The sequence below is a fragment of the Microcaecilia unicolor genome, chromosome 12 (assembly GCF_901765095.1).
Source record: "Microcaecilia unicolor chromosome 12, aMicUni1.1, whole genome shotgun sequence".
NCBI lineage: Eukaryota > Metazoa > Chordata > Amphibia > Gymnophiona > Siphonopidae > Microcaecilia > Microcaecilia unicolor.
Genome location: NC_044042.1, coordinates 103,569,352 through 103,589,447, shown reverse-complemented (window position 1 = coordinate 103,589,447; position 20,096 = coordinate 103,569,352). Strand labels below are relative to the sequence as shown.

At 49.4% G+C, this 20,096-nt stretch overlaps 1 protein-coding gene across 3 annotated transcripts in view; it reads right to left on the bottom strand.

The window, feature by feature from the left end:
- B4GALNT2 (beta-1,4-N-acetyl-galactosaminyltransferase 2) overlaps positions 1-20,096 on the bottom strand; it is a 177,382-nt gene that overhangs the window by 92,379 nt on the left and 64,907 nt on the right. For 2 of the 3 annotated variants that reach the window (XM_030221269.1, XM_030221267.1), the window contains exons 3-5: positions 18,852-18,998; positions 17,755-17,861; positions 7,214-7,251 (exon numbers count right to left, since the gene is read on the bottom strand). In XM_030221269.1, coding sequence (XP_030077129.1) covers positions 7,214-7,251; positions 17,755-17,861; positions 18,852-18,998 — 292 coding nt within the window. The remainder of the gene's footprint in view (positions 1-7,213; positions 7,252-17,754; positions 17,862-18,851; positions 18,999-20,096) is intronic. The other variant, XM_030221268.1, reaches the window with a different exon arrangement.

The window sequence follows — 20,096 nt, the reverse complement described above, 5'->3', positions numbered from 1 at the left end:
TGACTGATAAAACAGTGCAGGGCAGACTCCTACGGTCTGTGCCCTGAGAATGGCAAGGACAAATCAAAGAAAGGCAAAACACACAGTGGATCCAAAAAAGTCCTCTCACAATGAGTGTCTTCCTGAACAAGGTCTTTATTGACAGTAGCAGAAATGACAAATCAAACTCAGGTATACATATGAAGTATCATATACCATGCAAAATGAGTTTTTATCTTGTTGGGCAGGTCTTATCTGCCGTCATTTGCTATGTTATATTACTTTAAATTGTCTACTTTTTGCTCAGTGAGTTCAAGAATCTAATACCTCTATAGCAAACTATAGGTATCTATCTACACAGTCTTTAAGAGGTAAAAAGACTTCAGATCCCCGGTGCCATTCCCTCTCTTTTGAACAGCAGCGCTCCGCTTCACCTCTGGTTCTTACAAATACCAGTGTGGTAACAGGCGGGAATCCTCACCAGTCAAAACTTACTCTATTAATTGCTTTTATACAGTCAATATATATTCTAATATGCAATTTTTAGCACTTATCTTTTTTACGGGCGTTTTTCTGATAGGTTCGCTCGAGCGATCACTTGTCTCAAAGATTAAGCCATGCACGTGTAAGTACACACGGCCAGGAAAGTGAAACTGCGAAGGGCACATTAAATCAGTTATGGCTCCTTTGAACGCTCGAGCAAACCTATCAGAAAAACGCCCGTAAAAAACATAAGTGCTAAAAATTGTAACCACTGCAAAACAGGGGCGTAGCCAGATACCCAATTTTGGGTGGCACTGGGCCCAAGATGGGTGGGCAGAAGAACCTCGCCCCGTCCCACAAGTGATTTGGTCTCTCCTCTCGCCTGCATGCCATATGGTCTCTCAAACATCCTCCCTCTCCCGTATACCTTTTAAATAGCAGATTTTCACCAGCAGCGAGCAGCAACTAACAGGGCCGGTCTTAAGGCGAGGCGACCGAGGCGGCCGTATAGGGCCCCACACTCAGGGGGGCCCCGCGCGGTGCGCCTAAGGTCGCCCCGCCCCGACCGCCCGAGTTCCAGTCCTCCCTCCCTTGGATGGCGCGCGACGGCGGAGTGGTGGGGGCGGTCCGCCCCGGATGTCAGCGGGTGGGGGGTGCCCTGCACCCGCTGCTCCCACCCTGTCCTACCTTAAAAAAAAGAATTTGGTAGCGCCTGAGTGACAGACAGCGCCTCCCGTCTGCCCTGCTACTAAAAATGTCTTCGACGTCGTCGTCGGGCCTTCTCACATTGAGTCCCGCCCTTCTCTGAGGTAACTTCCAATTACCGCGAGGGTGGGCGGGACTCAATGTGAGAAGGCCCAATGACGACGTCGAAGACATTTTTAGTAGCAGGGAGGGCAGACACGAGGTGCTGCCTGTCCCTCTGGCGCTTCCAAATTCTTTTTTTAAAGCCAGTGAGGGTGGTGGGCGGCAGGAGAACAAAGCTAGTAGGTAGGGGGGGGGGACACAGATGGGAGAAGGGTGTGTGGGGTGGGGGTTCTCAGGTGGGGGAAGGGTGGGGAGGGGGTTCTCAAATGGGAAGGAGACTACTACTTAACATTTCTAAAGCTGAGGTGGGGAGGGGGTTCACGGATGGGAGAAGGGGGTGGGGAGGGGGTTCTTGGATGGTTGAAGGGGACGGGTGGGGAGGGGACTGGAGTTCTTGGATGGGAGAAGGGGACTGAGGAGGGAGTTCTCGGATGTGAGAAGGGGAAGGGTGGGGAGGGGACTGGGGTTCTTGGATGGGAGAAGGGGACCGAGGTGAGGAGGGGGTTCACGGATGGGAGAAGGGGTGGGGAGGGGGTTCTTGGACGGTTAAAGGGGTCGGGTGGGGAGGGGACTGGGGTTCTTGGATGGGAGAAGGGGACTGAGGAGGGAGTTCTCAGATGTGAGAAGGGGACGGGTGGGGAGGGGACTGGGGTTCTTGGATGGGAGAAGGGGACCGAGGTGGGGAGGGGGTTCATGGATGGGAGAAGGGGGTGGGGAAGGGGTTCTTGGATGGTTAAAGGGGACGGGTGGGGAGGGGACTGGTGTTCTTGGATGGGAGAAGGGGACTGGGGAGGGTGTTCTTGGATGGTTGAAGGGGCAGGCACTGGGGTCTGAGAAGGGGCCATATGGGAAAATGGGGGCCATGCCTGGGGCTGGTGGGAAAATGGGGCATGCGTGGGTCAGGTGGGAGAATGGTCCTGAAAAGGGGGCCCTAATACAAGGCATGTGGATGAAGGGGGCTGGAACTGGGGGCTGAAAAGGAGGGTAGGTGGGATAAGGGGGCTAGTACTGGGACTGGAGGCTGAAAACGGGATAGGGAGAAGTGGCTGGGGGGCTGAAATGGGGGACTGGTGGGATAGTGGGGCTGGAACTGGGGGCTGAAAAAGGGGCGGAGAGAGGGGCAGATCCTGGATGGGGTAGCGAGAGGGAGGGCAAACCCTGGATGGATGGGAGAGGGAGATGAAATTGTGGATTGAAGGGGCAGAGAGAAAGGGCAGACAGTGGATGGCAGGGATAGAAAGGGCAGACAGTGAATGGATGGGGGAGAGAGAGAGGGCAGATGGTGGATGGATCATGGAAGGGGCAGAGATAGAGGGCAGATGTGGATGGAAGGGGCAGGGAGAGAGGGCAGACATTGGATGGAGGTGACAGCAGAGAGGGCAGACACTGGATGACAGATGCTGGATGGAAGGAAGACAGTGAAAAGAAGATGAGGAAAGCAGAAACCAGAGACAACAAACTGTAAATAAAATATATAGTTTTATTTTTTTGCTTTAGGATATATTATTGTAGCTGTGTTAATAAATGTTTATAAATAGAACATGTAAATAAGGTAATCTTTTTATTGGACTAATTTTAATACATTTCGACTTAACTTTCAGAGAAAAAAACCCCCTTCCTCAGGTCAGGATAGGATACTGTAACAGCACTATACTGTATTGACCTGAGGAAGGAGATTTTGGCCTCTGGAAGCCAAATGTATTAGTCTAATAAAATGGTATTATTTTACTTTCTATATTTGTTTTATTTCTATTTGTTAATTTGTAAAGTGGTGATTGGTATTTGTTAGTTTTTTCAAATTTACATCTGCTGTCTTTATATTTTCTGTTTCTGTGGTGTTGCATTGTATGCAGAATCTGGCATTGGGGGTTCAGTTTAATTTTTGTCTAAATAGAAAGTTTATGATTACTTATTCTATAGTGGATTAGGGTGTTTGTGAAAAAGGCATGCCTTTCAGTTGGCATTGACTGTGCAGGAGCGACGATCTGTACTATTCTGTCTGGTTTCATTTTACAATAGGTGAATTGATGTTCTAGTGCTCACTGTAGTGTTTTAAGATGTTTTCCTTTTCTTTGTGTGATTCGTAGAAATGACTGCTTATGGTATGGTAGAATTGCTCAATAGGTCCTGAGTGTTTTGTATTCTCGGCATACCTAGTACTGAATTTTGGAGGGGGTGTTAAAAAATGACCGGGAGGGAGGGGGGCCTTGGAGCTGGGAGCCCTAGGGGGGGAAGCCCTGGAGCTCTATCTGTAACAAACTCCCCTATATCCAGGACCTCTTTATCTCGCGTCACCTCCATCTGCTCGCCATAACAGAAACCTGGCTCTGCCCTGATGACTCTGCTTCAGTCGCAGCCCTGTGCCATGGCGGTTATCTATTTTCACATACTCCTCGCCCTGCTGGCCGTGGGGGCGGTGTTGGACTACTTCTCTCTCCCTCCTCCAGATTTCAACCCCTTCTTCCACCTCAATCTCACTGTTTTTCCTCCTTTGAAGTCCACTCTATCCGCCTTTTCTCTCCTCTGCCTCTTCGAATAGCGGTCATTTATCGTCCCCCTGATAAGTCCCTTTCATCCTTTCTCAGTGACTTTGACGCCTGGCTTGCCTTCTTCCATGATCCTTCCTCCCCCTCTCTCATCCTTGGTGACTTTAATATTCCTGCTAATGATCCTTCCAACTCTTATATTTCCAAGTTACTCGCTTTAACGTCGTCCTTTAATCTCCAACTATGCTCCACCTCCCCCACTCATCAAAATGGTCACTGTCTTGATCTCATCTTCTCCTCCAACTGTTCACCTTCTAGTTTCCTTGCCTCTGATCATCCCTCCTCTGATCACCATCTTATAACTTTCACACTTAAATCTCCTCCCTCCCAGTCCCGTCCTATCCTATCTAATTTATCTAGGAATCTTCACGATATCGACCCTTCATCTCTATCCTCCCATGTTTCAAACCTCCTCTCTACTGTGGCACCATCCACGTCTGTCAACGAGGCTGTTTCTTCTTACAACAATACTCTATCCTCTGCCTTAGACACTCTTGCACCTTTGATGACCCGCCCTGTAAGGCGTACAAAACCCCAACCTTGGCTGATTTCTAATATCCGCTACCTACGTTCCTGTACCCGCTCCGCCGAACGCCTCTGGCGGAAATCTCGGGCCCTCGCTGATTTCTTACACTTTAAGTTCATGCTGACCTCCTTCCAATCTGCTCTTTTACGTGCCAAACAGGATTATTATATCCAACTGACCAACTCTCTTAGCTCTAATCCTCGACTTCTCTTCACCACATTGAACTCTCTCCTCAAGGTGCCCCCTCCCCCAACTCCCCCTTCATTATCTCCTCAGACCCTTGCTGAATTCTTTCACAACAAGGTTCAAAAGATAAACCTTGCTTTCTCTACCTCACCAGCTCTCCCTCCACTAGTCTGTTCCCCTCTCTCTCCTTCCCCTCATTCCCTTTCCTCCTTTCCTGAAGTTACTATTGAGGAAACTACACTTCTCCTTTCTTCCTCAAAATGTACCACCTGTTCCTCTGATCCCATTCCCACCCACCTTCTTAATGCCATCTCTCCTACTCTTATTCCTTTTATCTGTCATATTCTCAACCTCTCACTTTCCACTGCGACTGTCCCTGCTGCCTTTAAACATGCTGTGGTCACACCTCTCCTTAAGAAGCCTTCACTTGACCCTACTTGTCCCTCTAATTACCGACCCATCTCCCTCCTTCCTTTTCTCTCCAAATTACTTGAGCGTGCTGTTCACCGCCGCTGCCTTGATTTTCTGTCCTCACATGCTATTCTTGACCCATTACAATCTGGTTTTCGCCCTCTCCACTCAACCGAAACTGCGCTTACTAAAGTCTCCAATGACCTATTACTGGCTAAATCCAGAGGTCACTATTCCATCCTCATTCTTCTTGATCTTTCCGCTGCTTTTGACACTGTCGATCACAGCATACTTCTCGATACCCTGTCCTCACTTGGATTCCAGGGCTCTGTCCTTTCCTGGTTCTCTTCCTACCTCTCCCTCCGCACCTTTAGTGTTCACTCTGGTGGATCCTCTTCTACTTCTATCCCTCTGCCTGTCGGCGTACCTCAGGGTTCTGTTCTTGGTCCCCTCCTCTTTTCTATCTACACTTCTTCCCTTGGTTCATTAATCTCATCCCATGGCTTTTCCTACCATCTCTATGCTGATGACTCCCAAATCTATCTTTCTACCCCTGATATCTCACCTTGCATCCAAACCAAAGTTTCAGCGTGCTTGTCTGACATTGCTGCCTGGATGTCTCAACACCACCTGAAATTAAATATGACCAAAACCGAGCTTCTCATTTTCCCCCCCAAACCCACCTCCCCGCTCCCCCCGTTTTCTATTTCTGTTGATGGCTCTCTCATTCTCCCTGTCTCCTCAGCTCGAAACCTTGGGGTCATCTTTGACTCTTCTCTCTCCTTCTCTGCTCATATCCAGCAGACCGCCAAGACCTGTCGTTTCTTTCTTTACAACATTCGTAAAATCCGCCCCTCTCTTTCCGAGCACTCTACCAAAACCCTCATCCACACCCTTGTCACCTCTCGTTTAGACTACTGCAATCTGCTTCTTGCTGGCCTCCTACTTAGTCACCTCTCCCCTCTCCAGTCGGTTCAAAACTCTGCTGCCCGTCTCATCTTCCGCCAGGGTCGCTTTACTCATACTACCACTCTCCTCAAGACCCTTCACTGGCTCCCTATCCGTTTTCGCATCCTGTTCAAACTTCTTCTACTAACCTATAAATGTATTCACTCTGCTGCTCCCCAGTATCTCTCCACACTCGTCCTTCCCTACACCCCTTCCCGTGCACTCCTCTCCATGGATAAATCTTTCTTATCTGTTCCCTTCTCCACTACTGCCAACTCTAGACTTCGCGCCTTCTGTCTCGCTGCACCCTACGCCTGGAATAAACTTCCTGAACCCCTACGTCTTGCCCCATCCTTGGCCACCTTTAAATCTAGACTGAAAGCCCACCTCTTTAACATTGCTTTTGACTCGTAACCACTTGTAACCACTCGCCTCCACCTACCCTCCTCTCTTCCTTCCCGTTCACATTAATTGATTTGATTTGCTTACTTTATTTATTTTTTGTCTATTAGATTGTAAGCTCTTTGAGCAGGGACTGTCTTTCTTCTATGTTTGTGCAGCGCTGCGTATGCCTTGTAGTGCTATAGAAATGCTAAATAGTAGTAGTAGTAGTAGTAGCTGGGGGCCTTGGAGCTCAGAGGGAGCAGCCCGGGAACTCAGAGGGAGGGGTAGCCAGCCCTGGAGCTAGGGTGGGGGCGGAGTTAGGTGGGGGCAGGGCTAGGGTGGGGCCCCATCAAATTGGTCTGCATAGGGCCCCGCACTTGCTAAGACCAGCCCTGGCAACTAATACACACTGCTCTAGTTGGCCCCACACCCTTCCCTCTGATGCAGCTTCCTGTTTCCGCCTAGGCAGAAATACATCAGAGGGAAGGCTGTGGGGCCGGTGCGAGCAGTATGTATGTCACTGCTCACTGCAGGCGAAGATCTGCTACTTACAAGGTATGCAGGAGGGACACTTGTTGGGGGTTTTCGGCTGGTGGGGCCTGGGGATCCCTGCCAGCTACATCATAGGTATGCTGCTACTGGGTGGGCCTGAACCCAAAGTGGGTGGGCCTGGGCCCACCCAAGCCCACCCTTGGCTACGCCACTGCTGCAAAACACAGCATCATACAACCTTATAAATGTAATTCAACCAATGTAATCTCAAACAATTGTTACATGTAAGCCACATTGAACCGAAACTCATTTTTGGATAATTGTGGGATACAAGCATGAATAAATAAATAAATTAAATAAATAAAAATAAATGAATAAATATCATTACGTTGCTAATTTACTGCACTTGCACACAGTGTCCTTGTGTTCAGCTTTTGAAATATAAACTTACCTCGTGTATTTCATCATCTGGCCTAAATATTTTCAATCCTACAGACAACAAACATTACAATTAGTAATAAAGCAAGTTCTCAAATAGAAATGTTCTGTTGAATTCGGCTGGGTTGCTACAAGTATATTCTACACACCAGGCAACCTTCAGCCTCGTGCCTCCTTCAATTAACATTCAGGTCCCAAAAATCCCTCTGCTGAGATTTTCATAATTAAGCTCAATTGAATACGCTATAAGGCAATACCTTGCTTAAGATAACTCTCTCAACATAAAAAGAATAGCAAGCTTTTCGGATTTATCTCCCGAGGAAGAATGCTGTGAAACAGAGGCGCTCTGTTGAGCAAACCGGAATGAGTCACTTTAAAATTCAGATAAGTGTCAAATATTTTTAAGGTTCCTAATATGGAAGAAACTTTATGGCTTGAAGTAATAAAAGAAAGCAATTAATAAGAAAATTGAAAAAAAGTAAACATAAAAAAATAAAAATTAATTGAAAGGAGGTTTTTCAGACTGACGAGAAAGTTCGCATGGCAGTTTTGTTGAATAATCCACAACGATAAGCCGAGCATCAGAGGTCTTTTTCTCCTCTCGTAAAGGGAAGTAAGTACATAAGTACATAAGTACATAAGTAGTGCCATACTGGGAAAGACCAAAGGTCCATCTAGCCCAGCATCCTGTCACCGACAGTGGCCAATCCAGGTCAAGGGCACCTGGCACGCTCCCCAAACGTAAAAACATTCCAGACAAGTTATACCTAAAAATGAGGAATTTTTCCAAGTCCATTTAATAGCGGTCTATGGACTTGTCCTTTAGGAATCTATCTAACCCCTTTTTAAACTCCGTCAAGCTAACCGCCTGTACCACGTTCTCCGGCAACGAATTCCAGAGTCTAATTACACGTTGGGTGAAGAAAAATTTTCTCCGATTCGTTTTAAATTTACCACACTGTAGCTTCAACTCATGCCCTCTAGTCCTAGTATTTTTGGTTAGCGTGAACAGTCGCTTCACATCCACCCGATCCATTCCACTCATTATTTTATACACTTCTATCATATCTCCCCTCAGCCGTCTCTTCTCCAAGCTGAAAAGCCCTAGCCTTCTCAGCCTCTCTTCATAGGAAAGTCGTCCCATCCCCACTATCATTTTCGTCGCCCTTCGCTGTACCTTTTCCAATTCTACTATATCTTTTTTGAGATACGGAGACCAGTACTGAACACAATACTCCAGGTGCGGTCGCACCATGGAGCGATACAACGGCATTATAACATCCGCACACCTGGACTCCATACCCTTCCTAATAACACCCAACATTCTATTCGCTTTCCTAGCCGCAGCAGCACACTGAGCAGAAGGTTTCAGCGTATCATCGACGACGACACCCAGATCCCTTTCTTGATCCGTAACTCCTAACGCGGAGTAAAATCAGAAAACCTTGTTATTATTTATATTGACATAATTAAACACAACGAGCAATATCACCCCAACAGTACCTCTCCCAGATTGGATATTACACATTCAGATATTAAAATCTTTCTGCCCAATATTTAACCGTGGCACTCAGCATTTAGGGAAATACTGGCTGCTGCGGTTAAAATGAAATTGGATATTTAGCACTGGGTCCGTTTCAGCACAGGTTCAGAAATGATAACCGGATAAAGTAAAACACCATCCGTGGACTGTCCACCACTGTCCAGGTAGGGCTGCAATTATCTTAGTCACACCTGAACCAGATCTTTTAAATATCTGCCCCTTTGTTTCATATTTCATATATACTTATGTTATGGGCGTGATTTCACACATGGAAAATTGCCTGGGGATATACGTGCATGAAAAGTGCATACACTGACAGACAGCACCCATTCCAGGATTATTGAAGCAAATGAGAGACATATTAAGAAACTCTATAACATTAATTTGAACTTATCAAAGCCAGTTTTGGCACAGAAGCATTCATCCAGTTCACTGCCTTCTGCCTCTGACCTGGCTCCACCTCCTCGAGTAATGGTGTCTGCAGCTGAGGAATTGCAAGAAGGTTCCCCAGCTACAGAAGGGATTTCCCGGCCGATTTTGGAGTCATTGGGGAGAGCTATGGCTATGGGAGAAAAGGCTTCTGAACTTCTTTGCATTCCCGGATCAGTGTTGAAGATTCTACACATATGATTAACCTTTTGTAACAATTTGGTGGTGACTTAACTGACATCATCATGATTACTTTAGATATAGATTCATTGAACACAAACATCCCTCAAATAGAAGCTCTCATTCCATATCATCAAGCTGATCAATCCATAGACTGGTGGGTTGTGTCCATCTACCAGCAGGTGGAGATAGAGAGCAAACTTTTGCCTCCCTATATGTGGTCATGTGCTGCCGGAAACTCCTCAGTATGTTCTCTATCTCAGCAGGTGGTGGTCACACACAGCAGCAGCTCTGGCTAGGCCTCCAAGCCTAATTTTTAGGTTTTGTTGAGTGCCTGGGGTTGAGGGCTCTTTTGAACAAGTGCAAACCTGGTGGTGCCAGGTCCCTCCTTTTCTCCCCCCTCCCGCTGGCTCCGTTAAAAAAAAAAAATTTTGAACGTCCTTAAAGGCGTTTATTTCGACGTTTATTTAAGCGTCTATTGCAGCTACTCACTGGGACACCAGGTCGTTACAGCTCGGAGCGGACAGCAGGTAATTTTTACCTTTTTATAGCGGGCAGGGGGTTCCCCGATTCTTCTCCTTGTGGCATATGGCGTCGGAGGGCGAGGGCGCAAAGGGTCGCTCCCCGGATCGCTTGAGCGCTTCTAGAGGGGATGCGGGGGTCTTAAAGGCTGATTCGCCCTTGTTGGGTGACAGTTTCGTGACCGATGAATGTCCCGGTCCTTCCTCCGGCGTGGCGGTTTTTCCCGCCATAAACGCCCATCCCCCGCTCCTCGCCTCCGCCACCTTGGCCGGCCACGCGGCTCGGACGGCTTCTTCTTGGGCCGCCCTTGAGGTTGGAGACATTAATGCCATGAACGCCCTTAATTTGGGCGACGGCACAAAAGCGGCTAAAGTTAAGAGCCGTTCTTCCCGCGCGGCTCCTTTGCGGAGTGTCGCGCCGGACGCCATTTTGGATGCGCAGCATGTCTCTCCCCCGCTCTTGCGAGCGCCGGTTGAGGGTGCGTCTAGGGCTGTTGCCCAGGCTGCGGCAGTGCACAGTCTGGGGGGTTTCTCCCCCGAGTTTGTTTTGCTGCTGCATCAGGCCTTCCTCATGCACAACGCTGCCCCTGCTCCCTCGTCTGGAAAAGAGGTTGAGGTTCCCAGAGGTAAACGCCCTCGGGTTGATTCCCAGGCCTTGGAGGAATTTGTCTCCTCCGATGTAGATGAGGGCAGCGTGTCTGAGGTCTCCCAACGGTCCTTTACGGATTCCTTGGAGGAGACGGATCCCCGCTCGGATGGAGCGGATGACCCCTCTGCAGCGCGGCTTTTTAGCCCAGAGGATTTGCCCAACCTGTTGGTACAGGCCATGGACACTTTGAAGATTTCCTCTCTGGAGGACGTCTCTCCCTCAGCCCCTGTTGGCTCTGCCATTATGCTGGGGACGAAGCGCCCGCCTAGAACCTTCCACGTGCATGATGCCATGCACACCTTAATTTCGGCTCAATGGGATGTCCCAGAAGCGAGCCTTAAAGTGGCTAGGGCTATGTCCCGCCTCTATCCTTTGGCTGTGAGTGAACGTGAGGCCTTTCTGTGGCCTACCGTGGATTCTTTAATCACTGCGGTGACTAAGAAAACGGCGTTGCCGGTGGAAGGTGGCACGGCCCTAAAGGACGCCCAAGACAGAAGATTGGAGGCGGCCTTAAGGTCGTCCTTTGAGGCGGCTGCTTTAAATTTGCAGGCCTCAGTTTGCGGCTCCTATGTGGCCAGGGCGTGCCTGACTATGGTGCAGCGGGCTTCCCCCTCGGATCATTCCTTGAGGGCTGATTGGCCGGCCCTGGAATCGGGCTTAGCCTATTTGGCAGACTTGCTGTATGATGTCTTGAGGGCCTCAGCGAAAGGCATAAGTACATAAGTACATAAGTAGTGCCATACTGGGAAAGACCAAAGGTCCATCTAGCCCAGCATCCTGTCACCGACAATGGCCAATCCAGGTCAAGGGCACCTGGCACGCTCCCCCAACGTAAAAACATTCCAGACAAGTTATACCTAAAAATGCGGAATTTTTCCAAGTCCATTTAATAGCGGTCTATGGACTTGTCCTTTAGGAATCTATCTAACCCCTTTTTAAACTCCGTCAAGCTAACCGCCCGTACCACGTTCTCCGGCAACGAATTCCAGAGTCTAATTACACGTTGGGTGAAGAAAAATTTTCTCCGATTCGTTTTAAATTTACCACACTGTAGCTTCAACTCATGCCCTCTAGTCCTAGTATTTTTGGATAGCGTGAACAGTCGCTTCACATCCACCCGATCCATTCCACTCATTATTTTATACACTTCTATCATATCTCCCCTCAGCCGTCTCTTCTCCAAGCTAAAAAGCCCTAGCCTTCTCAGCCTCTCTTCATAGGAAAGTCGTCCCATCCCCACTATCATTTTCGTCGCCCTTCGCTGTACCTTTTCCAATTCTACTATATCTTTTTTGAGATACGGAGACCAGTACTGAACACAATACTCCAGGTGCGGTCGCACCATGGAGCGATACAACGGCATTATAACATCCGCACACCTGGACTCCATACCCTTCCTAATAACACCCAACATTCTATTCGCTTTCCTAGCCGCAGCAGCACACTGAGCAGAAGGTTTCAGCGTATCATCGACGACGACACCCAGATCCCTTTCTTGATCCGTAACTCCTAACGCGGAACCTTGCAAGACGTAGCTATAATTCGGGTTCCTCTTACCCACATGCATCACTTTGCACTTGTCAACATTGAACTTCATCTGCCACATGGCTCAGACAATCTCTGCGCGGCGGTGGCTTTGGTTGAAACATTGGTCTGCTGACCACGCCTCTAAATCCCGCCTGGCTAGGTTGCCTTTTAAAGGCAAGCTGCTCTTTGGGGTCGAGCTGGACAAAATCGTGACCGATCTCGGCACGTCTAAGGGCAAGAAGTTACCAGAGGTCAGGGCTCGAGCTAGTACTCGTCCCGGTACCTTCAGAGGACGGTTGCAGGAAGCCCGTCGGTACCGCCCGGGCAAGTCGGGTTCCTCTGCCCCCTCTTCCTTCAAGAGGAATTTCTCCCCCAAGCAGCATTCCTTTCGCAGAGACCGCCGTCCCGGAGGTGCTCCCTCCGGTCCTCCCCCAGGGTCTCGTACCCAATGACGGGGCCTTGGTCCACGCCCCAGTGCAGATTGGAGGACGGCTGTCCTCGTTTCTGGGCGAGTGGACCACAATAACTTCAGACGCGTGGGTGCTGGAAGTCATTAGAGACGGCTACAAGCTAGAGTTCTGCCGACCCTTAAAAGACGGGTTTGTACTCTCTCCCTGCAAGTCTCCGGTCAAAGCTGTGGCAGTGCAGCAGACCTTGGACAATCTGATCCGCCTGGGCGCGGTCGTTCCGGTGCCAGAAAGTCAGCTTAGCAAGGGACGTTACTCCATTTACTTTGTGGTACCAAAGAAAGGAGGTTCTGTCCGGCCTATCCTCGACCTCAAAGGGGTCAATCGGGCCTTGAAAGTGCGGCACTTTCGCATGGAGACTCTCCGCTCTGTTATAGCGGCAGTGAAGGCAGGAGAGTTCCTGGCATCCTTGGACATCAAGGAAGCGTACCTGCATATTCCCATCTGGCCTCCTCATCAACGCTTTCTGCGTTTTGCAGTCCTGGGACGACACTTCCAGTTCAGAGCCCTCCCATTCGGGTTGGCTACTGCTCCGCGGACCTTTTCCAAAGTAATGGTGGTCATTGCGGCCTTCCTACGAAAGGAAGGGGTACAAGTCCATCCTTATCTGGACGACTGGTTGATCCGAGCCCCCTCCTATGCAGAGTGCGGCAAAGCTGTGGACCGGGTAGTTGCTCTTTTGAGCTCCCTGGGATGGATCATCAACTGGGAGAAGAGCCAGCTGCGCCCGACTCAGTCCCTGGAGTACCTGGGAGTTCGATTCGACACCCAAGTGGGCAAAGTGTTCCTGCCAGACAATCGGATTGTCAAACTTCAGGCTCAGGTGGACCAGTTCCTAGTAGCCTCTCCTCTTCGGGCTTGGGACTATGTGCAGCTGTTGGGCTCTATGACGGCCACGATGGAAGTAGTGCCCTGGGCCAGGGCTCATATGAGACCACTTCAACACTCTTTGCTGCAGCGATGGACTCCGATGTCGGAGGATTATGCTGTGCGCCTTCCCTTGGACCCAGCAGTGCGCAAGGCGCTGAGCTGGTGGATGCAGACAGACAAGTTGTCTGCGGGAATGCCTCTGGTGACCCCAGAGTGGATTGTCGTCACGACGGACGCCTCGTTGTCGGGCTGGGGAGCCCACTGCTTGGGAAGGACAGCGCAGGGGCTCTGGTCTCCTGCAGAGGCAAAGTGGTCTATCAACCTCCTGGAACTCAGAGCCATTCGGTTGGCGCTTTTGGAGTTCATCCCGGTACTGGTATTGAAGCCTGTACGGGTCCTGTCGGACAATGCCACGGCTGTGGCCTATGTCAACCGTCAGGGAGGTACCAAGAGCGCCCCTCTAGCCAAGGAGGCTATGAATCTTTGCCAGTGGGCGGAAGCGAACCTGGAGCAGCTTTCAGCGGCCCACATTGCCGGAGTCATGAATGTCAAGGCGGACTTTCTCAGTCGCCATACCTTGGAGCCCGGAGAGTGGCAGCTATCTGCTCAGGCGTTCTTGGACATCACGAAGCGCTGGGGCCAGCCGAGCCTAGATCTGATGGCGTCATCGGCCAATTGCCAAGTGCCGCGCTTTTTCAGCAGAGGACGGGACCCTCGATCCCTGGGAGTAGATGCTCTTCTCCAACAGTGGCCGACACAAGAGCTTCTCTATGTGTTCCCGCCCTGGCCCATGTTGGGCAGGGTGCTAGACCGGGTGGCAAAGCATCCCGGCAGGGTAATCCTGGTGGGTCCGGATTGGCCCAGACGTCCCTGGTATGCGGACTTGATCAGGCACTCAGTCGACGATCCTCTGCGGCTGCCAGTGGAGCAGGGCCTGTTACATCAGGGTCCCGTGGTGATGGAGGATCCCTCCCCCTTTGGTCTTACGGCCTGGCTATTGAGCGGCAGCGTCTGAGGAAGAAGGGCTTCTCAGACAAGGTCATCGCCACTATGCTGAGAGCGAGGAAGCGCTCTACTTCTACTGCTTACGCCAGGGTTTGGCGTATCTTTGCAGCGTGGTGTGAAGCAGGCTCACTTTCTCCCTTCACTGCTCCAATTTCTTCAGTGTTGGCATTCCTGCAAGAAGGTCTGGAGAAAGGCCTGTCGCTCAGTTCCCTTAAAGTCCAGGTAGCGGCTCTGGCTTGCTTCAGGGGCCGCCTGAAGGGTGCTTCCCTGGCTTCGCAGCCAGATGTGGTGCGCTTTCTCAAGGGAGTTAATCACCTGCGCCCTCCTCTGCACTCAGTGGTGCCTGCGTGGAATCTCAACCTGGTGCTAAGAGCATTGCAGAAGCCGCCTTTTGAACCCTTGTCGAGGGCATCCCTGAAAGACCTGACGTTGAAAGCAGTCTTTTTGGTGGCTATCACTTCAGCCAGAAGAGTTTCCGAGCTCCAGGCGCTCTCATGTCGAGAGCCTTTTCTGCAGTTCACTGAGGCAGGAGTGACTATTCGCACAGTGCCTTCCTTCCTGCCCAAGATTGTTTCTCGCTTCCATGTGAATCAGCAGCTCTGTCTCCCTTCCTTTCGTAGGGAGGACTACCCAGAGGAGTACTCTGCTCTTAAATATCTGGATGTGAGACGAGTCATCTTCAGATACTTGGAAGTGACCAATGATTTCCGGAAATCGGATCATCTGTTTGTCCTGTTTGCAGGTCCTCGTAAGGGTGTGCAGGCTGCTAAGCCTACAGTGGCAAGATGGGTTAAGGAAGCCATTGCAGCGGCTTATGTGGCCGCGGGGAAGGTGCCGCCTATCCAGCTGAAGGCTCACTCCACGAGAGCTCAGGCGGCCTCGATGGCAGAGGCCGGATCCGTCTCCTTGGAAGAGATATGCAAGGCGGCAACTTGGGCTTCGGCTCATACATTCTCCAAGCATTACCGCTTGATTGTGGCGGCACGGGCGGAGGCCCGGTTTGGAGCTTCAGTGTTGAGGTCAGGGATTTCAATGTCCCGCCCTGGGTGAGTACTGCTTCGGTACATCCCACCAGTCTATGGATTGATCAGCTTGATGATATGGAAGGTAAAATTATGTATCATACCTGATAATTTTCTTTCCATTAATCATAGCTGATCAATCCATAGCCCCTCCCAGATATCTGTACTGTTTTTATTCTGGTTGCATTTCAGGTTCAATTTTAGTCTTCAGTTACTTCAGAAAGACTTCGTGTTCAAGTTTTTTCACTTGGATTCTTCAAGAGTTGAGACGAGTTTGTGTTACAGTGAGCTGCTGCATTCCTCTCCCCTCCGTTTTACGGGGCTGGATTGAGACTTAAAATTCTGCCGGCACTCCCTCCCGCTTCGTGCGGTTGTAGGGCAGCTTTGAACCCCTCCCGCTTCGGCGGTGTTAGGGTCAGTCAGCTCCTCCCGCGGTTGCGGTTGCAGGATAAGCCAGATCCCCCCGCATCGGCGGGGTGGTGTCCCTCCCCCGCTCCGCGGGGATGAGCTGGACGGATTCCCCTCCCCCACTTGTGTGGGGATGAGCTGGGTTAATTCCCCTCCCCCGTTTCGGCGGTGGTGAGCTGGGCAGAGTGTCCCTTCGTGGGTGTAATTCTCTAAGTGCTGAGTCCTGCGGATGGAGCTTTGATATCGACATACTGAGGAGTTTCCGGCAGCACATGACCACATATAGGGAGGCAAAAGTTTGCTCTCTATCTCCACCTGCTGGTAGATGGACACAACCCACCAGTCTATGGATTGATCAGCTATGATTAATGGAAAGAAAATTATCAGGTATGATACATAATTTTACCTTATTGAAGAGACATTGAAAGGATGTGTTCACCATAGATGTATACCTAACCATTTAATCCTTACATTTGCTTCCATGGCACTTACCAAGAGTTATTTCTATTTTGAAGATGATAGAATCAGCAAATTAAGGGAACAATGATGGGAGCCTCTATGGTTCCCGATTTAGCTAACCTTTACGTAGCCAATTTCGAAAAGATCCCTTTCCTGGTCGATGACTTCTGTTATCACCAATGTAAGCCAATAATGGTTTGTTAACTCCATTTTACAGCTGATTGTTAAATTAAGCTGCACGCACAACTGACCTTAGTCTGTAAATTGGGTGCCCTGCTTTGCGTGCTAAGAGGAAAGTTGGGTGCTCAAGTTTAGAGAATTAAGGAGATAGTGTATAAATAGAAGGGGGCACAGGAGGAGGTGCTTGGGTGGGGCATGGACATACCCCAAAATTATTCGTGTAGGTTATTTACGGGCTATGTTTACACCTGTAGGTCCCTGAATGTTGCCAATTTTCACTCAGAATCTGGGCGCCCAGATGGAGTTAAAGAATTTGCACTCAGCGCAATGCATTTTGGCATATAAATTGTGGCACATCCTATATAATAATTCCCACCTCCAACGTTCTGTGCCTGGGACCGTGGATCCCTGGAGGTGGTCTGCTAGGCAGACATGCACTGACATCACTGACATCATGACAGCTGATTCCAAGGCAAGGGGAAGCGTAGGGAAACACGCACAGCTTGTTTCCCTACTCCTCCCCCTGCCTCGGAATCATCTGTCACCCCCCACGCTATGGCCCTCTCGACCCCCCCCTTCCGTGAACCTGTCGACCCTCCTTGGACCGCTGAAAACTGCCCCCCGCCGCCGTTGTGGACTACCTGTGCTGACAGGGGACCCAAACCCCCAACAGCCGAAGTGTTGTTGTGCCCTTCTTTGCGTTGCTTCCTCAATCATCTCTGCAAGTTTCTCTGCGTGCGTCTGACGTCAGACGCACGCAGAGGAACTTCCAGAGAAGATGATTGAGGAAGCAACGCGAAGGGCACAACAGCATTTTGGCTGTCGGGGGTTTGGGTCCCCCGTCAGCACAGGTAGTCCACAACGGCGGCGGGGGGGGCAGTTTTCGGCAGGCCGGGGGGGGGGGGGGGTCGACAGGCTCGTGGAAGGAGGGGGCGAGGGGGCCGTAGTGGGGGGGGGGGGGGAGAAATTGCCTGCCTAGGGCCCGTTTCCTTGCCTTCAGAAACGGGCCTTTTTTACTAGTATTATAGAATTGCCTGCTAAGGGTCTTATTCTATAAATTTACACTCCTAAATTACAAGCGTAATCTATGCTTCTAAATTTATACTCCTAATTTAGGGCCTATTATTCTCATAAATGTAGGAGTGTAAATTTAGGAGCACAACCTTTATAGAATAAGGCCCTTAGGGCCCCTTTTACAAAGATGCACTAAAAACCTTTGTAAAAGACCCCCTTAGTGTCATTCTGTCAGCAATGTGGCAGTCTCATGATTCCAGTTACCAGAGAGAAAACCTACCTGGGATCAAAACAGTATGAAGTGGCATCACTTTGACTCCGTGGATGGGATAACTCAGTGGGCAGTCTGGCACAGCTAGGAGAATATTTTGATACTTAGATACATATCTGCAGAAGAAGGAAAAAAATCCAGGAAAATCTCACATTATGACACCACCCTTATCAGGTGCGAGAATGTTATCAAGATGTCTAAGCTCAGATGTACAACTGCTTACAATCTAAATCAGGACAGACAGACAGGACAAATAAGGGATAAGGGTAGGACAGACAGAAGGACACATAGGGAAAGGACCTATTGAAGACAAGATAAGGTTACGAGCAGGTGACAAGTTAGGAATTACTACTACTACTACTACTTAACATTTCTAAAGCGCTACTAGGGTTACGCAGCGCTGTACAGTTTAACAAAGAAGGACAGTCCCTGCTCAAAGGAGCTTACAATCTAAAGGACGAAATGTCAAGTTGGGGCAGTCTAGATTTCTTGAATGGAGGTATAATGGTTATGTGCCGAAGGCGACATTGAAGAGGTGGGCTTTGAGTAAGGATTTGAAGATGGGCAGGGAGGGGGCATGGCGTATGGGCTCAGGGAGTTTATTCCAAGCACGGGGTGAGGCAAGGCAGAAAGGGGGGAGCCTGGAGTTGGCGGTGGTGGAGAAGGGAACTGAAAGGAGGGATTTGTCTTGAGAGCGGAGGTTATGGGTAGGAACATAAGGGGAGATGAGGGTAGAGAGGTAAGGAGGGGCTGCAGAATGAGTGCATTTGTAGGTTAGTAGGAGGATAGTGGTAAGGGAAAGGGAAGAAGATGATCGGGTTCTCAGCCAGTAATTGTGTTACTGTGTCTTAAGGTCCCTCCTCCTCTTCCTCTAGGCTGGCCAGAGCCTCTCTCTCATATGCAACTCTTATAATAGCCCGAGTAGACCAGAACTGTTTCATAAGCAGAAAGGACCGAGAGACCCTGCAGAAGATCTTTCAGTACACTGCATATGCTAGTGCTCCATTGGTCCAAACCAGGCCCGGTCTGCACTGCACTTACAAGACCCCCCCGTCACTTCATTCCCTCATATCTGCAGAGAGACCTACCTCCAAGGGAATTGTTACCTGCTCTGAAAGTGACTCAGTTCCATCATTCTTCTTTCCTGGACAAACTTTATCTCATCTGGGCTGAAATTATCTTGCAGCTGATAGACTTGCATTCCTTTCATATCCTTCATATTCTGACATGAACATGATTTATTCTGGAACAGGCTGTAGAAAAAAAACACTTGTTTAAAAAGCCCCATTTATCAGAAACTCTTCATTGCATCCTTCAGTGGAAAAAAAGATCCATAGGCCAATATTCAAAGGGAAATATCCACATAACTGGTAGAGTTAGCTAGCCACATCTCTCCCCGTGGCACTGTTCGGATAATGCCACTAAACAGAGCAGATGAGGTCTCCAGCAATTATCTGGTTAGTGGCATTAATTACACTCCGGCTGATATTTAAAACTAACCAGCCAGGAACAGCTCTTGGCCGGTTAAGTAGCCTAAAGATGGGTAAGCGCTCCGAGATGGCCGTCTATCTCAGCTGAATATTACCACTTAGGGGGAGGATTCTACATATGGCACCTAAAAAGTCAGCGCAGAAAACATTTTCACCTAACCATATTCAACAAGTGGTGTCTAGATTTAGGCGCAGTAGTGCTGAAGTGGCTCAACAGAGTTGAAAAGCAGTAAATTGTTGCTGGTGTTTGCAAGGCCTAGTCCTGGATTGCGTAGAGGACTTGACACACCTTTGCCCGAGAGCTGTGGTTTAATGAGAATTGGAAGAGCATGCTTTGATCAACTTGACAGATAGAACGGAAAAGGCACAAGCTCACAGCAACCAACCTGGACCCTTATCTCAACTCTCTAATCTTACATCCCTACTGACCTTACGTACTTTGTACCCACCATCCACCGAAGGACTACTAGCCTGACCAATAATTCAACCCTATTTGACTTGTGATCCTATTCGACTCTCTTTGTAATTCTCTAACAATGAATCATGTAAACCAACCAAACAATCTCCTAAGGCCGTTGCCTAACCCAATACTTCTGCAAGAGACCTCTACAAACTCTCGCTGTATCTATCGAATTTTTAACCCCACTCGTTACCTTTTAACTGCCCCCATTGTTCCATGTAAGCCGCATTGAACCTACCAATAGGTGGGAAAATGAGGGATACAATGACAATAACTAAATAAATAAAAATAAATATAGAATATGCTTAGTTAATATCCCAGGCGCCTATCTACGCACCTCCATTCACACCAACGAAAATGTGGTGTAAATCCCTGCACGAAGATTTATGCGCACCAGGCCA